Source organism: Lipotes vexillifer, unplaced genomic scaffold (genome assembly GCF_000442215.2).
Source record: "Lipotes vexillifer unplaced genomic scaffold, Lipotes_vexillifer_v1.1 scaffold1264, whole genome shotgun sequence".
Taxonomy (NCBI): Eukaryota; Metazoa; Chordata; class Mammalia; order Artiodactyla; family Lipotidae; genus Lipotes; species Lipotes vexillifer.
Genome location: NW_006785778.1, coordinates 473,303 through 497,122, shown reverse-complemented (window position 1 = coordinate 497,122; position 23,820 = coordinate 473,303). Strand labels below are relative to the sequence as shown.

Below are 23,820 nucleotides of genomic sequence, written 5' to 3'. Positions count from 1 at the left end.
CTCTCACTGTTGTGGCCTCTCCCATTTGCGGAGCACAGGCTCCAGACGCGCAGGCTCAGCAGCCATGGCTCACGGGCCCAGCCGCTCCGCGGCATGTGGGATCTTCCCGAAACGGGGCACGAACCCGCGTCTCCTGCATCGGCAGGCGGACTCTCAAGCACTGTGCCACCAGGGAAGCCCTCAACTAAATTTTAAGCAGCTACTATCTATGTTAGCCTTGACTTTTGTTTTTCTATCTAGATTGCCTATTTAGAAAGGGAGAGGAGGTAATACTCAAATCTGACCATTTTCTCAGTGAGGTGTACCAACATGAATGTTTGACCTATTCCTCTCTAGAGTAACAGTGGAGATAAAAGGGGAGGTGATCTGCTATTTGAGGATCATGCATGAGTTTTAGTTTACCTAAATAGTCTTCTAGCTATTGACCATGACTCAGATGTATTATGGTTGCTGAATAAAAATTGTAAGAATATGAACCATTGAGGAATGAGTTGGGAGAGAAGAAGATGAATGTTATCTTTTAAAGAGATGCTCAGACTGAAGTACCGATATCCTGGTTCGGTCATAATCCTACTCACAGATTCAGGACACACCACTTATACTGTCATTGACTCAGCCCTTTGACACTGTTACTTAAACTCCTTACCTCGCAGAGAATCTATCTGAATTACAAAATCTAGTGCATAAAAAGGAATAATTTTAAAAGAGGAGCATAAGTAGTTGATTAAGATGGGAGTAGTATATACGCATTTCATTCACTGAGCAACTGAGTTACAAGTAATGCCTCAGCTTTATTTTCATTTTGTTGGGGCAGCTGCTCCATCTACTCCATATCATGTGTATATGTGTGTGTGTGTGTGTGTGTGTGTGTTTTCAGATTATGTATAATGACGTCTGACTTTGCACGTTTCTTTCTGTGATTTGAACACAACAACTGCACTGGGTTCCATTTGAAGAAATGATTTCTTTATTATTAGGAAGCTATTATGCTGAGTTTCTCTTTACGTATAGTTGAATCCTAAAGTCAGTGTCAGTCTTTGTTGGAAATTACCTAGAGTTCTTAGATGCAGCTCTCCTCTTGAGTCTTTTTTTTTTTTTTCTTTAATCTCTTTGAGATAACTGTTGCAGAATTGTCCAGTTAATGATCAATGCAGATAATGTTTTCTTGCAAAATTAAACCAGTGGCCTCCTCAGGCCAGACGATCTGGCTTAACCACTCAGGTCACAGAGGCACACCTACCTAGTTGCACCCCTTTTTAATCAAGCTGTGAATCAAGCTTGGGAAGCTGGAATTAAGTCAGTTCATTGTGTCTGTAATAGTAGGAAGCTCAGGAGATCAACATGAAGGGGAAAAAGCTGCTAAAGGGGAAAGAATATCTTTGGGAGTCATTTGTGGCAACAGAACCACTCATTTTTCCTGCCTAGTGTGCAAACAAATTGATTTACTCTGAGGCTGAATTCATCCCCATTGTTAAGGCCTGTGTGTGACAGGGTAATGTCTTCTGTGAGAGGCAACTTGTATGGCACAGGAGCACATGCAGCCTTAAGCATAGTTTATGTGTGAATTTATGAGTGAATTTAACCCCTCTGTAACCTGATTTCCTTATCTGAGAAGTGGGAGTAATAATTCCAGGCCTGCTTTGCAGATGTGTCTGATGGATCAAACCAGAATAGTCATCTGGTAAACAAAATTTGAGTGCCTATTCTGTACACTTCCCAAGCTGCAGAAGTGCAGAACTAAATCTGGCATCACCTTTGTCCTCATATTTTAGTGTGGGATTCATGAAAACAGAATTAAAAAGCAATGAGATGAGATCTATAATAATATAGGTATCCATAGAATTGGGTAAAAATTAAGAGGCCAAAGTAACCGGCTGCTTAGAGAAGACAAGAAATGATCCAAAGGTGCTAGCACCATGCTGGGTACATAACAGACACTCAAATGTTGAATAAAATAGAGGAAACACGTTATATGGGAATTGAAAAATGCATTTGAGTTTGCCTGTCTGAGAGGATGGAGGAGCCAGGGTGTACAAAGCTGCAGCATTGGGAAATATAAGATCTATTTGCTCTTAAACTGCAATGTATGATATACATCCTAAGGCTCTTACTATAAATCCCTGAAACTTCTGCATCCTTCTTTGTCCATTAATAGGACTTTTTAAAAAGAGGCACTCCTAGACAGAAACATAGACTACTTTAAAGCTAGAATTGATCATGGGATCCATACCACCACATTGTCATGTATGTACCCTTGATGTTAGATTTGGTTTTCCTTTTTGATAAGCAATCCCCAGGGTTTACCTCCAAACCTTACCTGTGAGACTTCTAATTCCATGTATGCTTTACTTTCTTCTGTATTCAGAGTCTCCGGGACAAAAACGACACCAAGAAGCCACTTTTTAAAATGTTTTTATTAGTTTTTTGGACCAAGGCTTATTGTACCCCACACTTAGAGTGAGTGGTACTTTTACTCTCATGGCCTGCTGTCACAGAGTGAAGATTACAGCAGCCTGGTGACATCTCTATCTGAAAGAGCAGCCAGTGCATGCTGCTTTCCCAGTTCTGAGGAAACACCACAGTTTGTCATTCCTAAATTACTTTTACCCCTCTGCTGAAGGTAGTTAGGGACATCATTTATACTGGGTCCAGCTAGGGCTTCAGTCTTTCTTGTTTTCCTGATCATTTTCACTTCTTTTTAAAGTGTAACTTTCCTTGTTTAATGTAGCATTTTTTTGCCCAAACAGACATTATCACAACAGTTGCATGGTAAGAGTATAGTTAGTGTCCCTTAGAAGTGTATGGAGACCATAAGTGTGTGGGTTTATTTCTGGGCTCTCTATCTTGTTGCATTGATCTATGCATGTGTTTTTGTGCCAGTACCATACTGTTTTGATTACTATAGCTTTGTAGTATAGTCTGAAGTCAGGGCGCATGATCTTCTTCTTTGGCTATTTGGGGTCTTTTGTGTTTCCATACAAATTTTAAAATTATTTGTTCTAGTTCTGTGAAAAGTGCCATTGATATTTTGATAGGGATTGCATTAATAGAAGAATGGATAAAGATGTGAGATATATTATACACACACACACACACACACACACACATACACACACACACACACACACACATACAGTGGAATATTACTCAGCCATAAATAATAATAAAATTTTGCCATTTGCAGCAACATGGATGGACTTGGAGGGCATTATGCTAAGTGAAATAAGTCAGAGAAAGACAAATAATGTATGATATCACTTGTATGTAGAATTTTAAAAATACAACAAAGTAGTGAATAAAACACAAAAGAAGCAGACTCATAGATATAGAAATACAAATTAGTGGTTACCAGTGGGGACACAGAAGGGGAAAGGGGCAATATAGGGGTAGGGGGAGAAAAAGGGTTATTATGGGATTATATGGTATCATGTGTGTGAAACTTTTGAAAATTGTGAAGCACTATAGAATCTAAAGAATCTTTCATTCAATTAAAAAAAAAGTGTATGGAAAATCTGAGACTGTCAGGCTGAGATAGGACTTTAGAAATCCCATAGGAATTGGCCAACCCTTTGCTGTACCTGTAGGGGGCTAAGAAACACAGAGGCTAGATAACTACTTCAAGGTCAGATAGCAAGTCACAGGTGCATAAAGTGGAACTTAAAATATATATATATATTTACATATATTTTACACACACACACCATGTTCACGTACACCACTTTTTCATACTTAGGGTATAGATGTAGTGCAAGTGCGAATAGTGCAGCAGAGAGGATGAGTCAAAACAGGGCTCCAAGAATGGCTCAGTTCAACCCCCATGGTCCCTGATACAAAGGTAGTGTGCACACTGGGGAGATTCACAGATGAGATCATTGAAGTTTTCCCAAAGTTACAATCCAGTGACTTCTCCATTCTGTTGCCTGGTGCTATACTGTGTTCAACAGTGAGAGACATTTCCTGTAACTGAAGATGAGTGCAGAAATAAAAGAAAGACAATAGAACTCACTTTCTCTGAGAGTCTGAATTAAAAGAGACAAAATGTGATATTTCCCTGGAGTTCATCCAGGACTCCAGAGTAAATGCACCTCCTTTTTATTTTGCCTATGGATTTTTTTTTTTTTTTTTTTTTTCTGGAAAGGGTGGAGAGGACTTATGTAAGAAAGAAAGCTGAGTTGCCTCAAAATACAGCCTCCAGGAAGAATGAGGCATCCCCTGCCCAATCCTGCTGAGGAGAGAAAAAATGAGGAACTAAAACTGAAGCCTAAAATCTCCAGCTTAATAGAAAGATTGAAAGCTTGATAGAAATCAACTGGTCTATAAAATCAACTGCTTTCACCAGCTCTTTAGAAAGGAAATACTGCAAGGAAAAGATGTGAGATATAAAGTTGATAGAGAAGTTGTCTGTCTCCATCAATAGTAAAATTTAGAACATGATTAAACAGAAAAACATGAACACCAAGGAGACTAGAATCACAGTAATATAGGATGCCAAATATGTAACAAACCTAAATCCAATTAACAGATTAGAAAACTGCAAGATAGATGGGGAAATGTCCTGCTTCAGGTAACATAATCAATTTACAGGCAGAGCCAGAACTTAACCCACAGTCCATGACTCTTGGAACAATATCCTCTCATGCATGATCCTTAAAGACAAGATGGGTTGATTTCCCTATAGTTATTAGGTAGGGTAAATTATTTAAAACCTATTATCATATTGAAATATATCCCAGTATGGAAACAAGGAAAGGTGATGTGTTATGCAATTAGCTTGAGTGAATATTTGTTGATTATCCATCCACTTAATGAAAAGGACTAACTTGAAATGAGGGTTGAGACCTGGACCCCAGGTTTCTGCTGTTGATTCCAGGGCTCTTTCCACTCCTCCAAGCCGGCAATTGACTGCATTGTCTATGACCACTTAACTGCAGCAGCAGCTATTTGGAGGGTATGGCAGTAAGCAGAAAGGAAAGGAATGAAATATAGTTTTAATCAGATTATCTATTGAAATACTAGAAAATCCAGTGTTTAAAAAAATAAGAATTTTTGGGCTTCCCTGGTGGTGCAGTGGTTAAGAATCTGCCTGCCAATGCAGGGGACACGGGTTTGAACCCTGGCCCGGGAAGATCCCACATGCCGTGGAGCAACTAAGCCCGTGGGCCACAACTACTGAGCCTGCGCTCTAGAGCCTGCGAGCCACAACTACTGAAGCCCATGTGCCTAGAGCCCGTGCTCCGCAACAAGAGAAGCCACCGCAATGAGAAGCCCGCGCACTGCCACAAAGAGTAGCCCCCGCTCACTGCAACTAGAGAAAGCCCATGTATAGCAAGGAAGACCCAACGCAGCCAGGAAAAAAAAAAAAAAAAAGATAAAAAATAATAAGAATTTTTGGAGGTATTTAGTAGCATGTCCAGACTACAGATATGAATAAATAAAAGGATAAAAGAGTTCTGAAATCCATCTAGAACCTATTATAAACTAATCACTCCTATAGATTGGTTAGGAAGTTAAATGTTATAGGGTGATATTTTGAATTTATAGATGAAGGTTCAAAGAAGATAAGTAAACATACCAATATTCAAATACAAGTCGGTGTAATTCAAAGATCTGCACTTTCCAAAGGTGACCAACTAATGGGGATGGAGATCAGTATGTTCATTTTAATAAATAATGTATAATAGCAGTAGGAGAAAGTTAATTTTGTTCATTTTTACTCTAAAATATTAAAAATATAGAAAATAATTATAGTTGCTAATGATGTTGTGGCAGGGTGAGCTCTGTTTTATATTGACAGTTTAAAGAGAAACTGGTATAATATCCGGAAATCAATTTAGTAGTATCTATTGGCCTTTAAAATATTTAAATATCTCATAATCAAATAATGCAGCTTCTAATAATGTATTTTAATTAATAGCGTAGTACAGTTTTTTTGGTTTTTGTTTTTGTTTTGTGGTACACGGGCCTCTCACTGTTGTGGCCTCTCCTGTTGCGGAGCACAGGCTCTGGACGCACAGGATCAGCGGCCATAGCTCACGGGCCCAGCCGCTCCGCGGCGTTTGGGATCTTCCCAGACCACGGCATGAACCGGTGTCCCCTGCATCGGCAGGCAGACTCTCAACCACTGCGCCACCAGCGAAGCCCACATAGTACAGTTTTGCTTTAAGATTATAGTGTTAAAGAAAAATAGAAACAAATCGAATGCCCAATGAGTCGGAAATGGCTAAATTAATTCAATAGCCCTATATAACAATTTAAAAACATAGGGTTTAATTAAAATACCTGAGTAATGACCTGAGTATGCAGTCATATTAACAGGTTAATTTTTAAAATAACTATATGCATACATTTATACAGACACATATACACACTTTTAACAAAATATATCTTTAATATGTTCTATCATATGTTCAGTTTGTAAAGCACACAGAATTATATGGAATATATATCTTTGGAAGAGAAAATACCAAAATTTTAACAGTGGTTACCTCTAGGTTCTGGGATAAATGGCTAAGAAGTCATTTTTATGTAATAAAGTAATCAAAATTTCTATTTCAATATATATAATACTAAACAACAAAGAAACTTGGAAAATATATGACAAATATGTCAGAGTTAATATCTTTATTAATAAAGAAAACACTACTACTCCAGTGAGGTAGGGATTGGAGGGGAAAGCAAAGGCCATTACTAGATCATCTAAAGAAGGAATGCAAAGGGCTAAGAAACATATTGAAATACATTTAACTTTGCTCACAATCAAGGGGATTCATATTAAAATAAGAAAATGTTTGTTTTCATTTGTATAGTTGGAAAATATCATTCTAATACTGTGGTTCTTAACCTCATACAAATGCAATTTGATTCAGCCCTTTGGAAAATAACTTGATTCTGTACCTATCAAGTGACTTACGTTCATAAACTTTGACCTAGTACTTTTAGATGTAGGAATACTTAACATGGGAAAATGCTCATAATACCATAATAGCTAAAAAAAAAAACAAAAAAACAAATGTTGAATATAATCCAGTTTTGCTTACAGAATATATATATAAACATAGAGAAAAGATCAAGGAAACTTTTAACAATAGTTCTCTATGAGTGTTATGCTTATAGATAGCATCTACTTTTTATTTTTCAGTTTTGGGCTCTAAATATCACATTATTTTTATAATCTAAAACTTTTAAGTGCAAATTAAAGACAGTATGAGAGATGATCTTATCTCTTTGCATATGGACACCTATTTACTTGGACTGTTTTGGATCCCTTCAAATCTCGATTTCACCATTTAGTATTTATTTGCATATCAGTATTTTCATTTTCATCTGTAAGACAGGAATAATAACAGCACATACATCACAAATTTTTATGAGAATTAAATGAGTTTGATATATATAAAGTGCTCTGAAGAGTATCTGATCCACAAAATATACAAAGAAAGAGAGAAACTAAACCCTGTCTACTATGTTACCTTCTACTTGAAGGTTTACAGAAAAAACAAAAAACAAACAAACAAACAACAACAACAACAACAAATATATATATATATATATATATATATAGCTTGAGTACATCTATACGATTTAGGACAGAACTTATCTCCCCTTCTGTACCTATGAGGCTTACTCATCTTTCAGAGCCTCACTAGGGACCCTAAAATGGATGTGATTTTTTATCTTGCTTTGGAATTTAGCTTTAGACTTAAGAGAAAATTGATTTGGTGAATTAATTTAGTGGCCTTCAATGGTGTCTACAAATGCTAATTCTTCTTACCTGTCTGGAGCAGGAAAGGAAGGAAATCACTTAACTTGAGAAAGATTAGAGCTGTGAAAGTTACTCACTGTGTCTTGCTGGTCATCCTTTGACTTTATGGTGGGTGGTATTAAAATGATCTGATTGATTTTGTTCTGGGGCAGCTTGGAAAGTCCCAACATTTCTTAGCTTTCACACAAGCTCTATAAAATCCCAATATTTTTTGCCTGTTGCTGGTTTATCATGCTGACAGTTTTCCTTCTTGACAAATAATTATTGAAGATTTGACATACTATCCTTGGGTTGAAAGCATCATTTTTCTCTCTCTTCTATTGTAATTAGGTGCTGCTTATTGATTCCTATAGGAAAGGCATCCATGTCATAATAAATACTTTGGGTAAAGAACCCATTTTCAACTTTCTGGTTTTTTCTTACAGAGTTAAATTGTTCAACTGGACTTATATTCATCAAGCATTTAGACATGAAATGTGATATGATGACCAGCACTCTGACCTCAAAAGTTCATAGCCTCATAGGGGAGACAGACAATTATACACATTTTTTCATTGTAAGGTAGCATTTTATTATTATTTTATACACATTCATATAAAATAAAAGAAGACTGAACTTCAACTAGGGAATTGGAGAACTCAGATTCATTGGAAGAATTTGAAAATGTTTCAATTTATCAGGTAAAGAGAATGAAGGCATTTCAAACTGAGGAACCAGCTTGAGCAGAGGGGCAGAAATGGTCAGCTGGGGCCAGCACGTAGCAAGCAGAGTGGAAAATAGGGATGATGAGGCTGAGAGGGTAGCTTGGGACCAGTCTGTGAAGAAGAATCTTGAGTGCCTACAAAAATAATTGGTTTTGTCCCAATGGCATGGACTCATCCTGAGGAGTAACATGATTATAGTTGTTCTTTAGGAAAGATAAAGTGATGGTGAGGGGCCTCTAGAGGGAGGGGAGAATGTAGAGATATTGCTAGATATTCATTTTCCTACCTTATTCAGGTAAATTTTTGGTGAAAGCATAGAGGGTTGATAAATTTAGAACCAGGCACATATTCTTTCTTGGAATCTCAACTGCTAATATAAAAACAAGTCACCAGTCTTTGTTTACTTTAATAAATGACTAACTAAGCCTCTTCTAACTTCTCTGTTCTCTCAATTCAATAGAACTAGAGTCTTCATGAGGTGAACCCACTAAAACACTCATCTCCATTTTTATGGCTTCATGAAACCTAAACATTTCCTTGTTCTCTATACTTACCCCAAGCCACAGGGGGCAGGCATAGATCTGAAAGACAAAATTGCTTCCACTTTTTACTTCCTAGAATTTTATAGGTACCCTGTTTTTCCCTACCCAGACTTACATAGTGTGGATTAAGAACTTCAGACAAGTATTTTCTGTGTGCTGAAGATTTATATACTTGCTTAACTTTCTCACATAGAGATATAAAATGGAGACATTGATATTTGGTATATTATAAAGATTGCATGTCAAATTAGAGAGAAAATTATTCAATAAAATGATGAAGATAAGTTATATATTTTGAGTAGAAGTATGTCTTCATTTATTTCTCATACCAATACAAATTCTTGAGAGTGAAAAGATTTGCATATGAAACAATTCAAAAACCGATAATAATATGAAATGATAATACGGCTGAAGGATTTTATAATGTTGGGCTGGCAAAGGCCTTTCCAACTATTTTTGAAAAGTAATAAATCATACGAGAAAAATGATATGATAAATACAGTTATAGAAAAAATAAAATTCTTCTATACCTAAAAGCAAACCATATATCCATATACGAGTTGAAACACCAGAAACACACACACAGGAATACACACAGTGGAAAAATATTTGCAGCACTTATGATAAGGGTTAATATCTTTAATATACAAAGAGCTCTTACATGAGTATCTGTTAAGAAGGATATTCAACAAAATTTTAACAGTATTATTTCAGGAAAACATACATGTTAATCTTACATCTTGAATGACTTCTCCTTCCAATGCACTAGATTTACAGCAGTGGCATTTTCATTCAAGGGATAGTGCTGACGCCTGATTCTGAGGCCATGAAGCTTTGAGGAATTTGAGGGAAATGGCTGGGAATGAAAAACTATGAGCTGTGAGTAAAGTTAAATAAAGTTGTTCTGACTCCTGAGGACTTGGGAAACCTACTTACAATCTTTGAGTTTGTTTATTTACCTGTAAAATGGGGATAACAATACCTACATCATTAGGTTATTAGGAAAATTAATGCATATTAATAAATCTTTGAGATCCAATATAAGCATTGTTGCATGGCGAATACAGAGAATGGTTGCTTCTCTGTAACCTTTTGCTTAAATAAATGCATGATGTTTACATCAGATATTCACACTAATTCTGAAATCAAACGTTATCAGGTGTACTTTGATTCACTCTTTTATGAGAATGTTTGTGCTAAATTCAAATTTAAATGGATTAGTAGCTATTAATGAATTTAATAGGAGGATATCCTGGAGCAAAAACATGGATTTTCCCCCTAGTACATTGTACCTTTTTCTTTATGTCATTTAAGCATCTTAGTATTTGTGCAACTCAACTGCTTCATTGTACAGTTCAAAGATGAGCAAACTGAGGTAAAAATATCCCAGCAAAATAAGAGAAATGTAAATAATCCTCTAAATCACTTCCATGAATTCTGGACAGAGACTCTTATCTTTATAATGGTCTTTAGAAATCATTTAGTTCTGCCTCTCATTTCACAAACGAGGAACCTGAATCCAGAGTGGTTAAGTAACCTGCCCCAAGGGCACAGAATTGGTAATAGTTCCTGTACCTCCTAGTTACTCCTGTAACCCCCAGTCCAGTACTCCTTCCCCTCATGTACCGAAAACACACAAGTAGCCTCAGCAGATTTATCATATCTTACATGTAAGATACACGCATTTTAGATTTTGGTAGTTATGTAGATAGAGATCATAGTCTGACTGGCATGTGCTGAAGGCTAAGGTGGTAGATAGAAGGAATTTGATCTTTTTAATCCATCACATTCTGCTGGGAATCTTTTGACTTTACGAAAGATGAAATTTGTTTACATTTGATAGAATATCATCAACATCTGAAACTGTGGACCTTAGATTTAGGGGTTCAAGTGGTTACACTACTCTATTCGTGTAAAAAAGAATTCAATAATGACTTTCTGGGCAGTTGTGCTAATGGCATTTACTCCAGATTAATTTCCAAACCTGACTCATTCAGAACTTCCTACTGGGCTGTAGAAAATACAGATGTACGAGTTGTATACCTGGAGAGTCTTATTCAGTAGATATGGAGCCAGGTCAAGAAATCTGTTTTTAAAAAGCACCCTGAATGATTCTCAGGGTCATCCAACTTTTTGAACCACTTAACTAAGCACAGCTTTCAGGAAACAGCTAACTGCTTTCTACTAATGACCTAGAAGCTGTCAGTGGATGTATAATTTAAATTCATGGTACAAATATTGAAATTGCAGTTTTCAAGTCATTTCTTTTTTACTTTCTTTCTCTCTCTCTTCTTTTTTTTTGCCTTGTAGCTACAGCTTATTTGGTTAATTACAGGTAGCAAGAGATCATCTTTCCAATATTTCAGTGAAGAAATGAACATTTTGTCTGATATAAATTTGTAGCATTAGTGTTGTCATATTCTTGGACACTTGAGATCAAATGATATTACTGAAAAATTTTTGCAGAAAAAGAAACATTCTTACCAGTAACTTAGGGGCTAAAAAGTAAGTATCACCCCATGATCATATTATCCTTTATGTGCATGCATTTTATGGATGCAAAAAGTTAAGTAAAGAGGAGGCAAATCCAAGGTCATGAATGCATTTGCACACTTTATTTTTAAAGTTTATATACTAACCTATTCTGGCTTCTAATTTTCGTCTAAATTTTAGAATAAATCTAAATATTAACTTACTGTACAGATATCTTGTCCAGTTATAACTTTCACGCAGGACAGGGAATTTGGCTTCCCAAGTGTGGGGAGAGGAGTGACGTTTAGATATAAATCTAACTGAATTATGTAGAATACTCGACAGCAGCGAGCATATTTTAGTGGATCGCACAATAAGCATCAGTGTGCATTTCATCTTCACTAAACCATGGTAAGCAAGGCCAGATTCTACATGAATGTTGTCATGTATTCATGTAAATATATTTTTAAGGCAAAAGCTAATTGGTCTTTCAGACTTTAAGATTTATTCTTTTTATTAGTAATTACCTGTTTATAAAAATATTATCTTTGAGCATTAATAAAAACTAGATACGGTAGAGAAAATAAATATTCAAATCGATTAGCTATTGTATTGATTCCATGTTTCAAGAAATATGATAGAAAGAAACAGGTTTTTTTTTTAAGGGCTTTAAAAAAAATGGACACTTTCCCCAGGATTTCTATTTCCTGTACCTAATGTGGATGTTTGTTTGTTTTTACAAGTTAACGGGACCAATGGTTTAAATTGTTATTGAAACATGCTCTGGACCAAGTGGCTTATGTTAGCATAGCTTTGCATGAAACCACTGGCGTTTCTCTTGGGAGAAGAAGTTGAAAACCCTTCGCCTATCAGGCAGTGGATTTTAATTTTTATATTAAGCATGGTTTCCCCAAATTTCTAACTGTGTAATCATTCTTGAAACTCCACATCTAGGTTTCAAAAGCGAAAACAACGAAACACAACTTTCAAAAGCTTTCCCTGAAGTTTTACTTTTCAGATGCAAAGTAAAACAACTTTCTGAAGTGCCTTCTGTAAGTCCTGGTGGTGGTACGGTTTGTGGTTTGTTTGGGGGGCTTTTTTTTTCAGGAAAGGGTGTACTTTCTTATGAAAGAGACAAGGGAAAGTTTTACCTGTCTCTCTCCTGTGTGTTTTTTTTTTTTTCTCCCCTCTCTTTCTTTCTTTTTCTTTTAAAGATTGGTGATAAGGAATTCTAACTACTTAATGAGATGGGAGAGGCCTCACTCCATTGGAGTGGAGGAGTCCAGGTGGAAGTTGATGGATTGGACAGGTAAAGAGAAGAGTCCCGCCCCCTCATGCCTATAGTTGGGTATATATTAGGGAACCTAGAATTATGTACAGAGAGAGAAAGACAGAGAGGGACTTGAGGTCTGTTATCTTCTTAGTAGATTCCTACTGTAAGGGTCTCAGAGGGGGTGGGGGGTTGGCAAAATCCTGGAGCCAGAAGAGAGGACAGCGGCATTGATCAATCTTACAGCTAACATGTTGTACCTGGAAAACAATGCCCAGGCTCAATTTAGTGAGGTAAGGCTTTTAGATTTTAGCACTCCATTTAGAGATGCTATTTCATTTCTATTTTTTTTAATAAAAGCTTACATATTGGTGGTTCTTGGTCACCCAATGTAATGTTTTTGCAAACTGTGTATAGGAATCTCTTTTCTTGGTTAATATTTTCTGCGGAGACTGTAAGATTCTTTTTAAAGTAAAAGATGAAACAGTAGGAGAAAAGGGAAAATAAAATTTTCTGGGTGATGTTATGTATTTGAGGAAGCCCAATATTCAGGAGTTTATAAAATCACTTTGTATACGAACAGACTGAGAGAGCAGATCACATTCTGCCAGATACACTGAACTGACTCCTCTGTTGGGTATTCATGTATCACTAAGACAAATTAGTTGATTGTGTCTCAACTCAGTTCTCAGTTCTATCTTCAAACTTCATCCTAAAAGCAAATGATGCTTTTTTTTTTTTTTTAAAGTAATCAGGTGAGATTTTTTTAAGCCATCTTCATTTTGAATTCTGTCAATCCAGAGACCCACTTAAATCCTGAGGGGACTTCACTCAAGTCCCTATTGTCTGGTGATTGACTTCGACTTTCACTGTATGATGACAAAGTTATTTTGGAGCAATGCATTATTAAATATTTATACATGCATACATGTAAATGTATATTATAGCATATAGGATTTTATTTATGGAGTTGATGTTTGCCTCCCTGATCTCTCCTCAACACGTTTGTCACAGGGATTTAAATCTCTGAAGGGATAAGAAAAAAATTCTAACGAGACTGTAAGGCTTTGAGGAAGTTTCCTAAGGTTGAGGGAGGTCTAACAACAATATTAGTTTACATTCCTCAGAATAGGGCAGCTGTGTTGACACTAATCAGATGAGGGGGAGAATGCAGTGTGGAGAGAGCTAGTTCAGTGTTTCAGATGAAAATGCTTGCAGGTGAATGCTTGGAAAAGTAGACTGTAGTACTCAAATAGAGCTCCTTGAAAATCAAAACAAAGTGTATAGTACTCGGACAGACAGCACAAGGAAGCGTCCGCAACAGACAACAAAGCAAGGCCAGCGCTATCACATATTGACCACACTATTGTCTAGACACCTGAACTATGTAAATATAGCAGGGGAAATATCGAGTTATCTAAAGAAGGAAAAGGAAGTGCCTATTTTCCTTTAAAACATTCAAGTAGGCTTGCTTGTCCTCAGTGGAGAAACTTGAGTTTCTTGTTTTTGCTTTAATATTGAAAGTTAGCTTAAAATGTTACTAAGCAATATTTTTTTTAAAAAAACGGAGGTAACTTGTATGATTATCTTGTTTCTATTTGATCCAATGTTGTCCAGTTTTGATCATTAAAAAAAGATCTGTCGGTCATATCATATCTGACTTTGTGTTCATGAGATATTTCATGCACAGTCATTTATAAACAGGCTGGGATCTCTGTGTGTGTAAGTAAAAAAAGGTAGAAGCAAAAGTTGATTTAGAAGTAACTGTAAGAAAAGTATGAAGTTGATGTAAAGTGGAAAGAAATGATTATTTCTCATAAAAGGAAAAAAATTGCATGAATACTGTGATGAGAAGGTATTTGTAGGAATGACTGCCTTTTATGGAGGTAAAAGAGTCATGCTGTATGTGAGAGTACGGCATACTCACAGTGAAAGAGAATACCTTTACATGAGTCTGCGTTTTTCAGAACTTTAAGGGATATGTGATCAAGAGGCAGCAGCTGTCTATTTTCTCTTGAAATGCTGCTAATGTACATAGAGGCTACTGATGAAGAAACATGGCGGCATTTCTCTACCCTCCTGTGTCATTTCGTGTATTTCTATCATGATTTTTATATCTGTCTGCTAGTGTGTGTAACATGCGTTATCTTCATGGCTTCATTTCCATTCTATTGCTTAGACCGGTTTTCTTTTCTGCATAGGGTTATCTTTTAATAACCAGCCCTTTGTAGAAATGCAGTTCTACATGTAGGTATATGAAATGCCTGGGACCACAGGGCCCTGAGAATCCAGAAATTTCATACACAAGTTATAATGCTTTAGCATTCACCTTCTGGTAGCATTTATTAATAACTGTCAATATGGAATCAGCCATTTATGATTATCACATAAGAATTGTTGAAAAATGGTCAGATTAAGAATAAAAAGGCATGTCACTCCCCATAAGAGTGAAAATTACTTGAAAACCATAACCTGTTCTCTGACTTCAAATAATTTTTGAATTTAATTTGCTAGCAAATTCTTTGGACTGGTAACTCAAAAATGATATAAGAACACTGTTCCTCCCCTTTCCCCCTTTCCACAATTTTCCAGTTCTTTCCCCCCAAGCAGAGCTGGATTTGGGAAAGCTGTTACTGAACAGGAAAGGGTCTGGAAGGGAGGGGAAGGAGAGCAGGATATAACAGGCAGGGCTTAAGTTTCCACCCTTGGGTTGCAATGAAGAGGCCTCAAGCAAGCACCTTTCCAATGCGCCAGGCTGGAATGATACAGCCTCTGGGATTGGTCTCATACTTGGAGAGCGAGGCACTAAAGAAAGGAAATTGTTCATAGATTAAGTTTTAGTTCCATTTTCTTGCCAGAAAACCTGGGCTCTGTGTGTGTGTGTGTGTGTGTGTGTGTGTGTGTCTGTGTGTCTGTGTGTCTGTGTGTGACAGACAGACAAAGAGACAGAGAGAGAGAGAGAGAGAGAGAGAGAGAGAAAGAGAGGGAGAGAGTGTTTGAGAGCCCTCAAACTCCTCCTTAGAAGAATGACATTTTATTAAAAACCCCCATCTGGGCTTCTGTATGAAGATGGAAAGGTACTTCGGTGAATGGGTTACAACATTCAGGACTTCAACTCATATAATGAATCACCTCATTTTATAAATCAAGGTTATTGATTTCTCTTTTTTGTAGTTGAGAGAGCTATAGATATAAAAATGAGTCCCTGTTTACTTAACTTTTTCTCTTTAGACAGAAATACATTCTAAAAAGGGCTACTGTGATTCATGGTAAGTGCTCCAAAAAGAAGTTTCCATAAAGAACTGGTATATTGCAAATCTAGTTGAGAGTAAGAAGAAAAGTGCTGAGGCAGCAGTATAAACTCTGAGTGTTCAGGTCATTGCCAATTAATTGACCTCTGGGCCTGCGTTGGCAAGGAAAATAGTCTTTCATGTTCCAATACTGTTTCCAAAGGCTGACTCACATTTTTTCCCATGGGAGTGGTTTTTCTCTTTATAGTTAATAAATGTATTCTTTTTTAGCTTTCCCAAGTTGCACCTCTGAGATATTTAGCACCATAGGTAAAATCACAGTAGGTAAGAAGCAGAAGCAGCAGACTTAATTCGGGTGTCAGCCAGGCTATGTTCCTCACTCCATGCTGTGGTCTTAGATTGCACTACTTGTTTTACAATTGGTTGCCCTCAAGCCCAGAGGGGACTGGGAGAAAGAGATCTTAGATCACAGATCATAGATCATACTTTCCTTCACTGCTATTGGAAAAATGAGTGGTGATAATAAATCACTTATCCTTTACCTAGATAAGGAAAAAGCATGTTTGGTTTGTTTTGTTTTCTAGAAGAGCAGTGATCCTCAACGGGGGTGTGGAGTGTACAGTAGGAAGTATGAATGAATGGCTGGTTAACTATAGCAATCAAAAAAATATTGGTTGTTCTTTCATCACACCACATATATTTTCTGAATACAAAGTTTGTTAAAATTTTCTTAGACAATAAGCATATACAGAATTTGGTTCCTTTTTATATTATCAATTGTTTCATGTATTTTATGTTTTTCCACTTTGAAAAATTTTTTTGAATTTTATTGTATTGTTTTTATACAGCAGGTTCTTATTAGTTATCTATTTTATACGTATTCGTGTATATATGTCAATCCCAGTCTCCCAGTTCATCCCACCACCACCACCACCACTCCAATTACAGAATTTAGATTCTATATTCTTCCTATTAAGGGAGGGAGTGTATATTTGAGGTCATGAGATTTTATGTTTATCAAGGAAAGATATGGGTCAAACAGTTGAGAACTATGTTACCACAGTGTACCCAAGCTTTCTTTGAGGTGCATGTAATTGCATTGGGAGGGACTTGTGCTTGTGAGATAGAGAGGAATGGGTAAAAATCCTCCCTTCACAGTAACAGTGTGAAATTAAACTTTTCCTCTGTTGAATACATTTTAAACTTCTAATTGTTTTATGTCAGTAAATAAGGAAGAGCGAACACAGATACCCAAAAGACACCTCAGTGAAAAATGACTTGGTTATTTCCATAAATGTCTTACTGTCTTGAAAATGAAAGATTTTCCAAGTGCAATGGACTCAGAATTTTCTTTTAAATATATGATAAGCAAAAAGTCAGACCACTGATACAGCATTATTTTTCAGTGTCAGTTCAGGGAATGAGTCGCCTGTGAAGGATATCCAGTAGGGTAGTGGATTTTGGTTCTGGAAGAGAATGGATTGAAATGTCAAGGTAAAACAGTTGATACAAGAGTTAAGCTATAAATCTTATTCCAGATCTTCTCTTAAGAACGCAATTTGGAAGCGCAAGAAAATAGGGACCTGTGGCTTATTAATGTGTTATCTCTATAAACATTTTATAATTTTCACTTATACCTTTTAATTAAGTTGAAATTTGTTAATATTCATGAGGAGTAGTATTGAGGAAGAGAAACTTAGGTTAGAAAAGGACTATAGACTTACTCTTTGTAAATAAATGTTTACTGAACATCAGTTACGTATAAGATGGTACATAGGATACAAAAATGAGTAAGAAACAGTTCCTACACTGATAGGTTACAGTTCATAGGGGAAATGAATACATACAGTTATAATTAATACGGGAGAGATCTTAAGTGTCATATGAGAAATGTGAACAAGAGAATATAAAGGATCAAAGAGAAAGAGAGTATCTCAAAGCAGGAGGATCACAAAAGTCTACATGTATATGTGTGATGCAGATTCACTTGGAAGGACAAGTAGAACTTTCTAAAGTTTTAGAAATAAAAGAGGGAAGGGGGATTTCAGGCAAAGAAACAGGCATCAGCAGAGACACAGAAATAGGGTGAATACTGAGGTACTCAGAAATGTCAGATAGTTCTGATGGAACTGAAAGTATGAAAGAATTAGAAAATAAAGGGAGAATTGCAAGGTAGAGTGGCTTACGGAGCACCATAACACATTTAATATAGTGGCAATGATAAACCATGGAAAGGTTTTAAACAGAGGAATGTTGTAATTGGGGCTGCACTAAGGTGCACTTGGCGGGGATAAATGGCTTTGTTCAAGGCTGCCTAGAAGTATGAAAATGCATTTCTCTGAATTGCACATTGGGTGCTCGTTTTGTAAGAATATCCATCACTTCTCTGGAGCCTTTTGAAAGGGTAGAAATGGGTTGTTTCTAAAGTCTCATGAAACTTGTGTTTTCCCTGCCCATAGCTCTCTTTAATAGCTATGGTTCCTGCCATAGGGAAGTTGGGAACTATTGGTCTTGGTTTGTCCCTATTTACTCCTGCTATTTAAATGTAATTACTAATAGCACCCCTTTTATTTTCCAAAAGTGTTCCACTTAGAAGATAAAATGTATGGTCATCCTGTAAGTAAAGATCCACTATTTATTTTATTATTTCTCCCCACTCCCCACCCCCAAATTAAAAAAAAGTAGTATATATTTGGTTATAAACTAGATACAGTGTCTTTGCTATCCCAGCCACAAATCATTTAGATTATTTCCCTTACGAAAAGGAACATTTCCTTACAACTCAACACTTACTGAGAGCTAGTTAAGTGCAGTCATGGTGCTTGTGCCAGGCACTGGAAGGAAAGCAGAAATAAGTAAGTTGCAAGCCACTGGCCTCTGAGAATTCACAATCCCAGTGTGTACGTAAGGTATTCATAAGTGACTCCAGTTTAAAACAGAATGTGGTAAGAGACACCAAAGGCTCTCAAAGACAGCGAAATGGGTCAAATCTGCTCATGACGAAGGTAATATTTCACATAGTTTGAGAACTAGAATTTAGCCACAGGGAGAGGAAGGAAGGTCATTCTGGGTAGAAGGTAGAAAATTAATAAAAATACAAAGAATAACTGCACAGGACCAAATGAAAGAGCATGCTTGAAAAGAGAATGTTGATTTAAACACTGATCTATAATTAATATGTATGTCAAAATGGAAAGCTTTTATAAGAAACAGCAAGAGAACATGGCAAGGGCTTTTATCTCACTGAGAGCTAGAACCCATGAATATTCTGAAAGCACGGGCAGTGTTCAGAATTCGAGATTCAAAACTTTTTCTACATGCTCTAGGAGTGGCAAGTGTCATCCTGCAAAGAGGGAGAAAAATTAGTCCAAATGATTGCTTGGTCTGGGCAAAGTTAATTGTTTCCTGTTCCCATTCCTTAGACCTCTATAGAGATAGATAAGGTGTCTCACTCTTACAGGGACTTGGTAATTACGTACTTAAAGTAATCAAAGCTAGGAACAAACTCTAGTCTGATTTTCTATGTTAATTAGGATTAACTTATTAAATAGTCATCTTAGAATCAGGATGAGAAAAATCTCTTCCCTGATCACTGCTCTAAAAGCAGATAGTGATCCTGGAGCTAAATGTGGCACAATATGCCAAGTATGACTTTTGTTCAAGATGAGAATCCCAATTGGGAAATAATAGAGCAGACCTAAATATGAATGTATCATTTAAGAAACAACCCCCCAAATTTACCCCAAAACAATAACAATACAAAATCAAGATCTTGGTATCACAAATTTAAAAATCTTTGCCGTAAATTTGTCAAATTTCACTTTGGTCAAGGATATACATTTTCATTTAAGATTTGAACAGAAATATTGGGGGAAGTTATGTCTTTACTTCTTTTCATATCATCACCTCCCACAATCTCCTTCATCACTTCCATTTCACCCAGGAAGAAAATGTAGGCAATTTAAAAGATAATGGTGGGGTAGGTTCTTGGGGAAGGTAACTCAGTCACTTGATTTAAAGGCAAAGGGAATGGGTAGGAGGGAGAATGATGCTCTATGATAAATGGGGGGGATGTCCAAGATTGTATCTCATTCCTTTCTCGTCCTTACCAAGCTTAATCCTCTTCTAACACAAAGTGAATTTTACTGAAATGTGTTTTGTTCTGCCTTTAACTCTGCAAATATTAGGGGAAGCAGTGAAGTTCCACAGATGACCCTGTTGCTATTCAACCTCCTTTGCAGAAAAAATTAGTTACCTAAAATGTCTGTAAAGTCTTTTCAGAGACAGTACTTTATGCTTCCCCACATTTGACTTTTTTATTTGGTCTGATATTTTAGCACCCCTATCCTATCCCCAAAGCATTCCTTTCCATTTTCTGTGGGAAAAAAAAGGCTTAGAAAGTTCTTCTTTCTAAATTTATTTCATGTTTGAAATAATGACTAACTTTATTCTGTTTCAGTCTCTTTTCCAAAGGCATAGTAAAATTGAACCGTCCTGTAAATTCTGAGATAGCTTCCCCAGATAGTATTTACCTGTCAATGTAAAATTCAGTAACTAGTGTTAAGATAAAGCACATGTTGATTCTAGCTAAGGGAATAACTGGCAACAATAAAACATTTTTGGAATGTCAGTGGATGTGTGTAGAGTGTAAACTGATATCTTATGCAAAACTTGTGATCTGAATTGCATCTTGTCTGTGTTTCTTAAATGGGACAAAAAAAAAAAAAAAGATTTCCTTATAAAAGCTGAAAGAGGGAATTTTGAGTCAAGCTGTGGTGTGTTGCCAGGGGCGGAAACTTATGAAACACTCTCGTCAGCTCTTCTGGAAACACTACAAAAGAAATAGTTCTACTTGCTTATTGCTGCTAAAGCCACTAATAGGTGCAGTTTAGTATAATACCCCTATGAGCATTACCACCCCCAAAGTGAGCTTGCCTTGGAAAGAACTCTGTACAGGCATTTTCTTTTTCCTTTTAAGCTCGCGCAAAACACCCAAAGGGGCCATTTCCAATCCAGGCAGCGATCTTTCTCAAGTTCATTCTTTCTCAGATCACAGAGACAATGGGGAATATGCCCTGTTTACTCAAATCAGTCTGGATTAGTGTCACTCTATTGATGGAATCAGAATTAAAAGGAAAACCATTACTCTCTCAAAGGGCAACATCAGATGTTTTGGGAATGGCTTGATTACTTTTAAATAGACCGTTTGAGACTCTGTCACCAGACTAAAGTTGAGGACTCCACAAGATCTACACAGAGAGAAACGGTAACACTGGATAAAGTAGAAAGCCCATAATAAGCCTTAGGCCTGGGAAATTATTTCAGTAGATAATCCCAAAGTGCTTGAAAGCCTGAAAATCAGAATAGTGAGAATTCAGAGAAGTTACTTTTCCTGCTTTCTTTCTATACACCAACTCTACCCCTCAAATATTTACCTTCAGGTCAGATCCTTTCCAGTTTTTAAAGCCTTGCTAGGGGCCTGCTTCACTCTTAAAAATGTCTCAGATTCCACCGCCACCCCCCCCATTCAGAATCACCCGACTTCCTCTTTGTACTTCTCTGTTCCTCCCTCATTGCTCTCCCTGTCTCTGGACTGGAAACTGTTGGAGGGTAGAGGATATGTGGTATTTATCTCTGTATCCTCCCTGGGGTCACCAAATAATGTTCCTGAATGTGACGGAAGCATGCGTCTGTTGCTGCTGCTCGGAGGGCTATCTTCAGATAAAAATATGGCATAAATACCTTCAGAAATGGCTGTTTGTAACTGATCTGTGCAGAAAGCAAAGCAATTGCACACACTGTACAAGCCTGGTCTCCACCTGGATGTTCTGAATCATATGGTTTTCTCTGACATCTTGTAAGACTTTTTTTTTTTTAAATGAGTCCAGATATTTATTTCCATTACATTTCAAGTGGCAAGAAAGTTTTTGAAACACAGGGCAGTTTCCTCAGTAAGGAATGACTTGTTCTCTAACAGAGGTAAACAGTGTAAAGTGTACTGCTTTCACTTAATTGATTACTCGGGGGGACAGAGAATGTGTTTGATTTTTCTACAAAACGGAACCGATTAGATTTTTATCTTGCTTTGCACTCACTTTTTAAATGTGTTTACTTGCTTCCGCACCATTCCCTTCATTCATTTTGTCTCCTGATGTCTCTCAGTCATCACCAGGGATGTGGGTGGTTTGCTCTGGGTGAATAAGCTTGATGATTTGCAAACACTTTCACATTTTATTTTCTATGGTGTTATTACTAAAGGATGCCTGAGAAAACTTTAAGTCATTTTGTTCTTAAACGTGGTGCCCCAGGTTTTTTTTTTTTTCTGTCCAAATAAGACACTAATGAGCTGTTGTAATTATTAAACTGATTGATTGATTGTTACTTTCATAATGGGGTAAATAGAATGAAATGAATAGATGAGTGTCTTTTCAAAGTAAGGCATGTCTTTGGCATAGCTGGAAACTTTGGTTTTATTTTGCAGTTAAAAGTGAATCTTAAGGGAACACTTCAATGTTACATAAGTCACCATGTCTAATTACAAAGCATAGTAAGTCACTGAAAACTTTATCTCAAATAAAATGAAAAGTGTAGCAATCAGCAAAGAACTTGACAAGCGAAAGCAAATTAGAACTTTAAAAACAGTGTTCCTCATTTGAATATGTACAGATTGAGTAGTATAGTCCTTATTTCATGTTTTAGTTTTCCATTTGCAAATAAAGGCTAGTGTTTCAACCTGTGTGTGTGTGTGTGTGTGTGTGTGTGATAAAGTCTGGGAAATGAAGTCATGAATTTAGACCATTTACAAGAAATGCTTTGTAAGTCTGATAAACTACAATCTCAGTTCCTCAAAACATACTTTTGTAAGCCCTTAATTATGGCATTCTTCTAAACTGAATTCTAGCTAACTGGGCAGAAAATCATGGAAATTAGAGAGGGAGGGACCAATTTTGTGGCCTCTCTATCAGAAACTAACATCTTACTCGAGGCTTGTGTCTGGGTGGTTTCTCTATCCGCAGGAAGTAAATCATTATATGACCACAAAGATTTTTATTCTTATTGCTGACCTAGATGCATGAGAAACAAAATCTAGACCATCAGGTAAGAAACACTGCCTTGGCACAAAAATGTATATGTGTTTGTTTCAAGGAAGTAGAAGCTCATTAATAAACTTCTCAGCTAGGTGTGAACTACCAAGTATTACTCATGGCCTTGTGAGTGACAGGACTGGCTATTCTGCTACTAGTTCTCATAACAGCTGAAGCTAAAAGCACAATTCCCACCTACCAGAACAAATCAAAACACAAAGTAAAGGTCACTGAGATTATTTGGAGATGCACTGTAACATTCAAGGGCAGTAGTATGTAAAGAGGTGACTCTGATTTGGAGACAGACTTACTTCGGAGTAAAAAAGCAATACTTGTTTGGGTTATAGTTGAGTTAGAATAAAATATACTTTCCGAAGGTGATTTTTATTTTGAAATGTTTTGCATTTATTCTTTAATATTTGCTAAACACCTACTATGTCCCAGCCATGGTTCCAGATATGATACTCAGCACTAAACAGATATCATCTCTCATAACTGTTTAGCAGAGAAGAGCAACATTAAAAAGTACTTATACATGGGCTTCCCTGGTGGCGCAGTGGTTGAGAGTCCGCCTGCTGAGGCAGGGGACACGGGTTCGTTTCCCGGTCCGGGAAGATCCCACATGCCGCGGAGCGGCTGGGCCCGTGAGCCATCGCCGCTGAGCCTGCGCGTCCGGAGCCTGTCCTCCACAACGGGAGAGGCCACAACAGTGAGAGGCCCGCGTACTGCAAAAA

The 23,820-nt window shown here is 36.9% G+C and overlaps 1 protein-coding gene across 4 annotated transcripts in view; it reads left to right on the top strand.

Annotated features, from left to right (window-relative positions):
* Positions 1-23,820, top strand: part of TP63 (tumor protein p63) — a 219,851-nt gene that overhangs the window by 107,677 nt on the left and 88,354 nt on the right. The window contains exon 1 of one of the 4 annotated variants that reach the window (XM_007458069.1): positions 12,950-13,043. The exons of 2 other annotated variants lie outside the window; for them this stretch is intronic. In XM_007458069.1, the coding sequence (XP_007458131.1) occupies positions 13,002-13,043 (42 nt within the window). In that variant the 5' untranslated portion in view covers positions 12,950-13,001. Of the gene's footprint in view, positions 1-12,949; positions 13,044-23,820 lie in introns of those variants that run through there. One more of the 4 variants, XM_007458071.1, reaches the window with a different exon arrangement.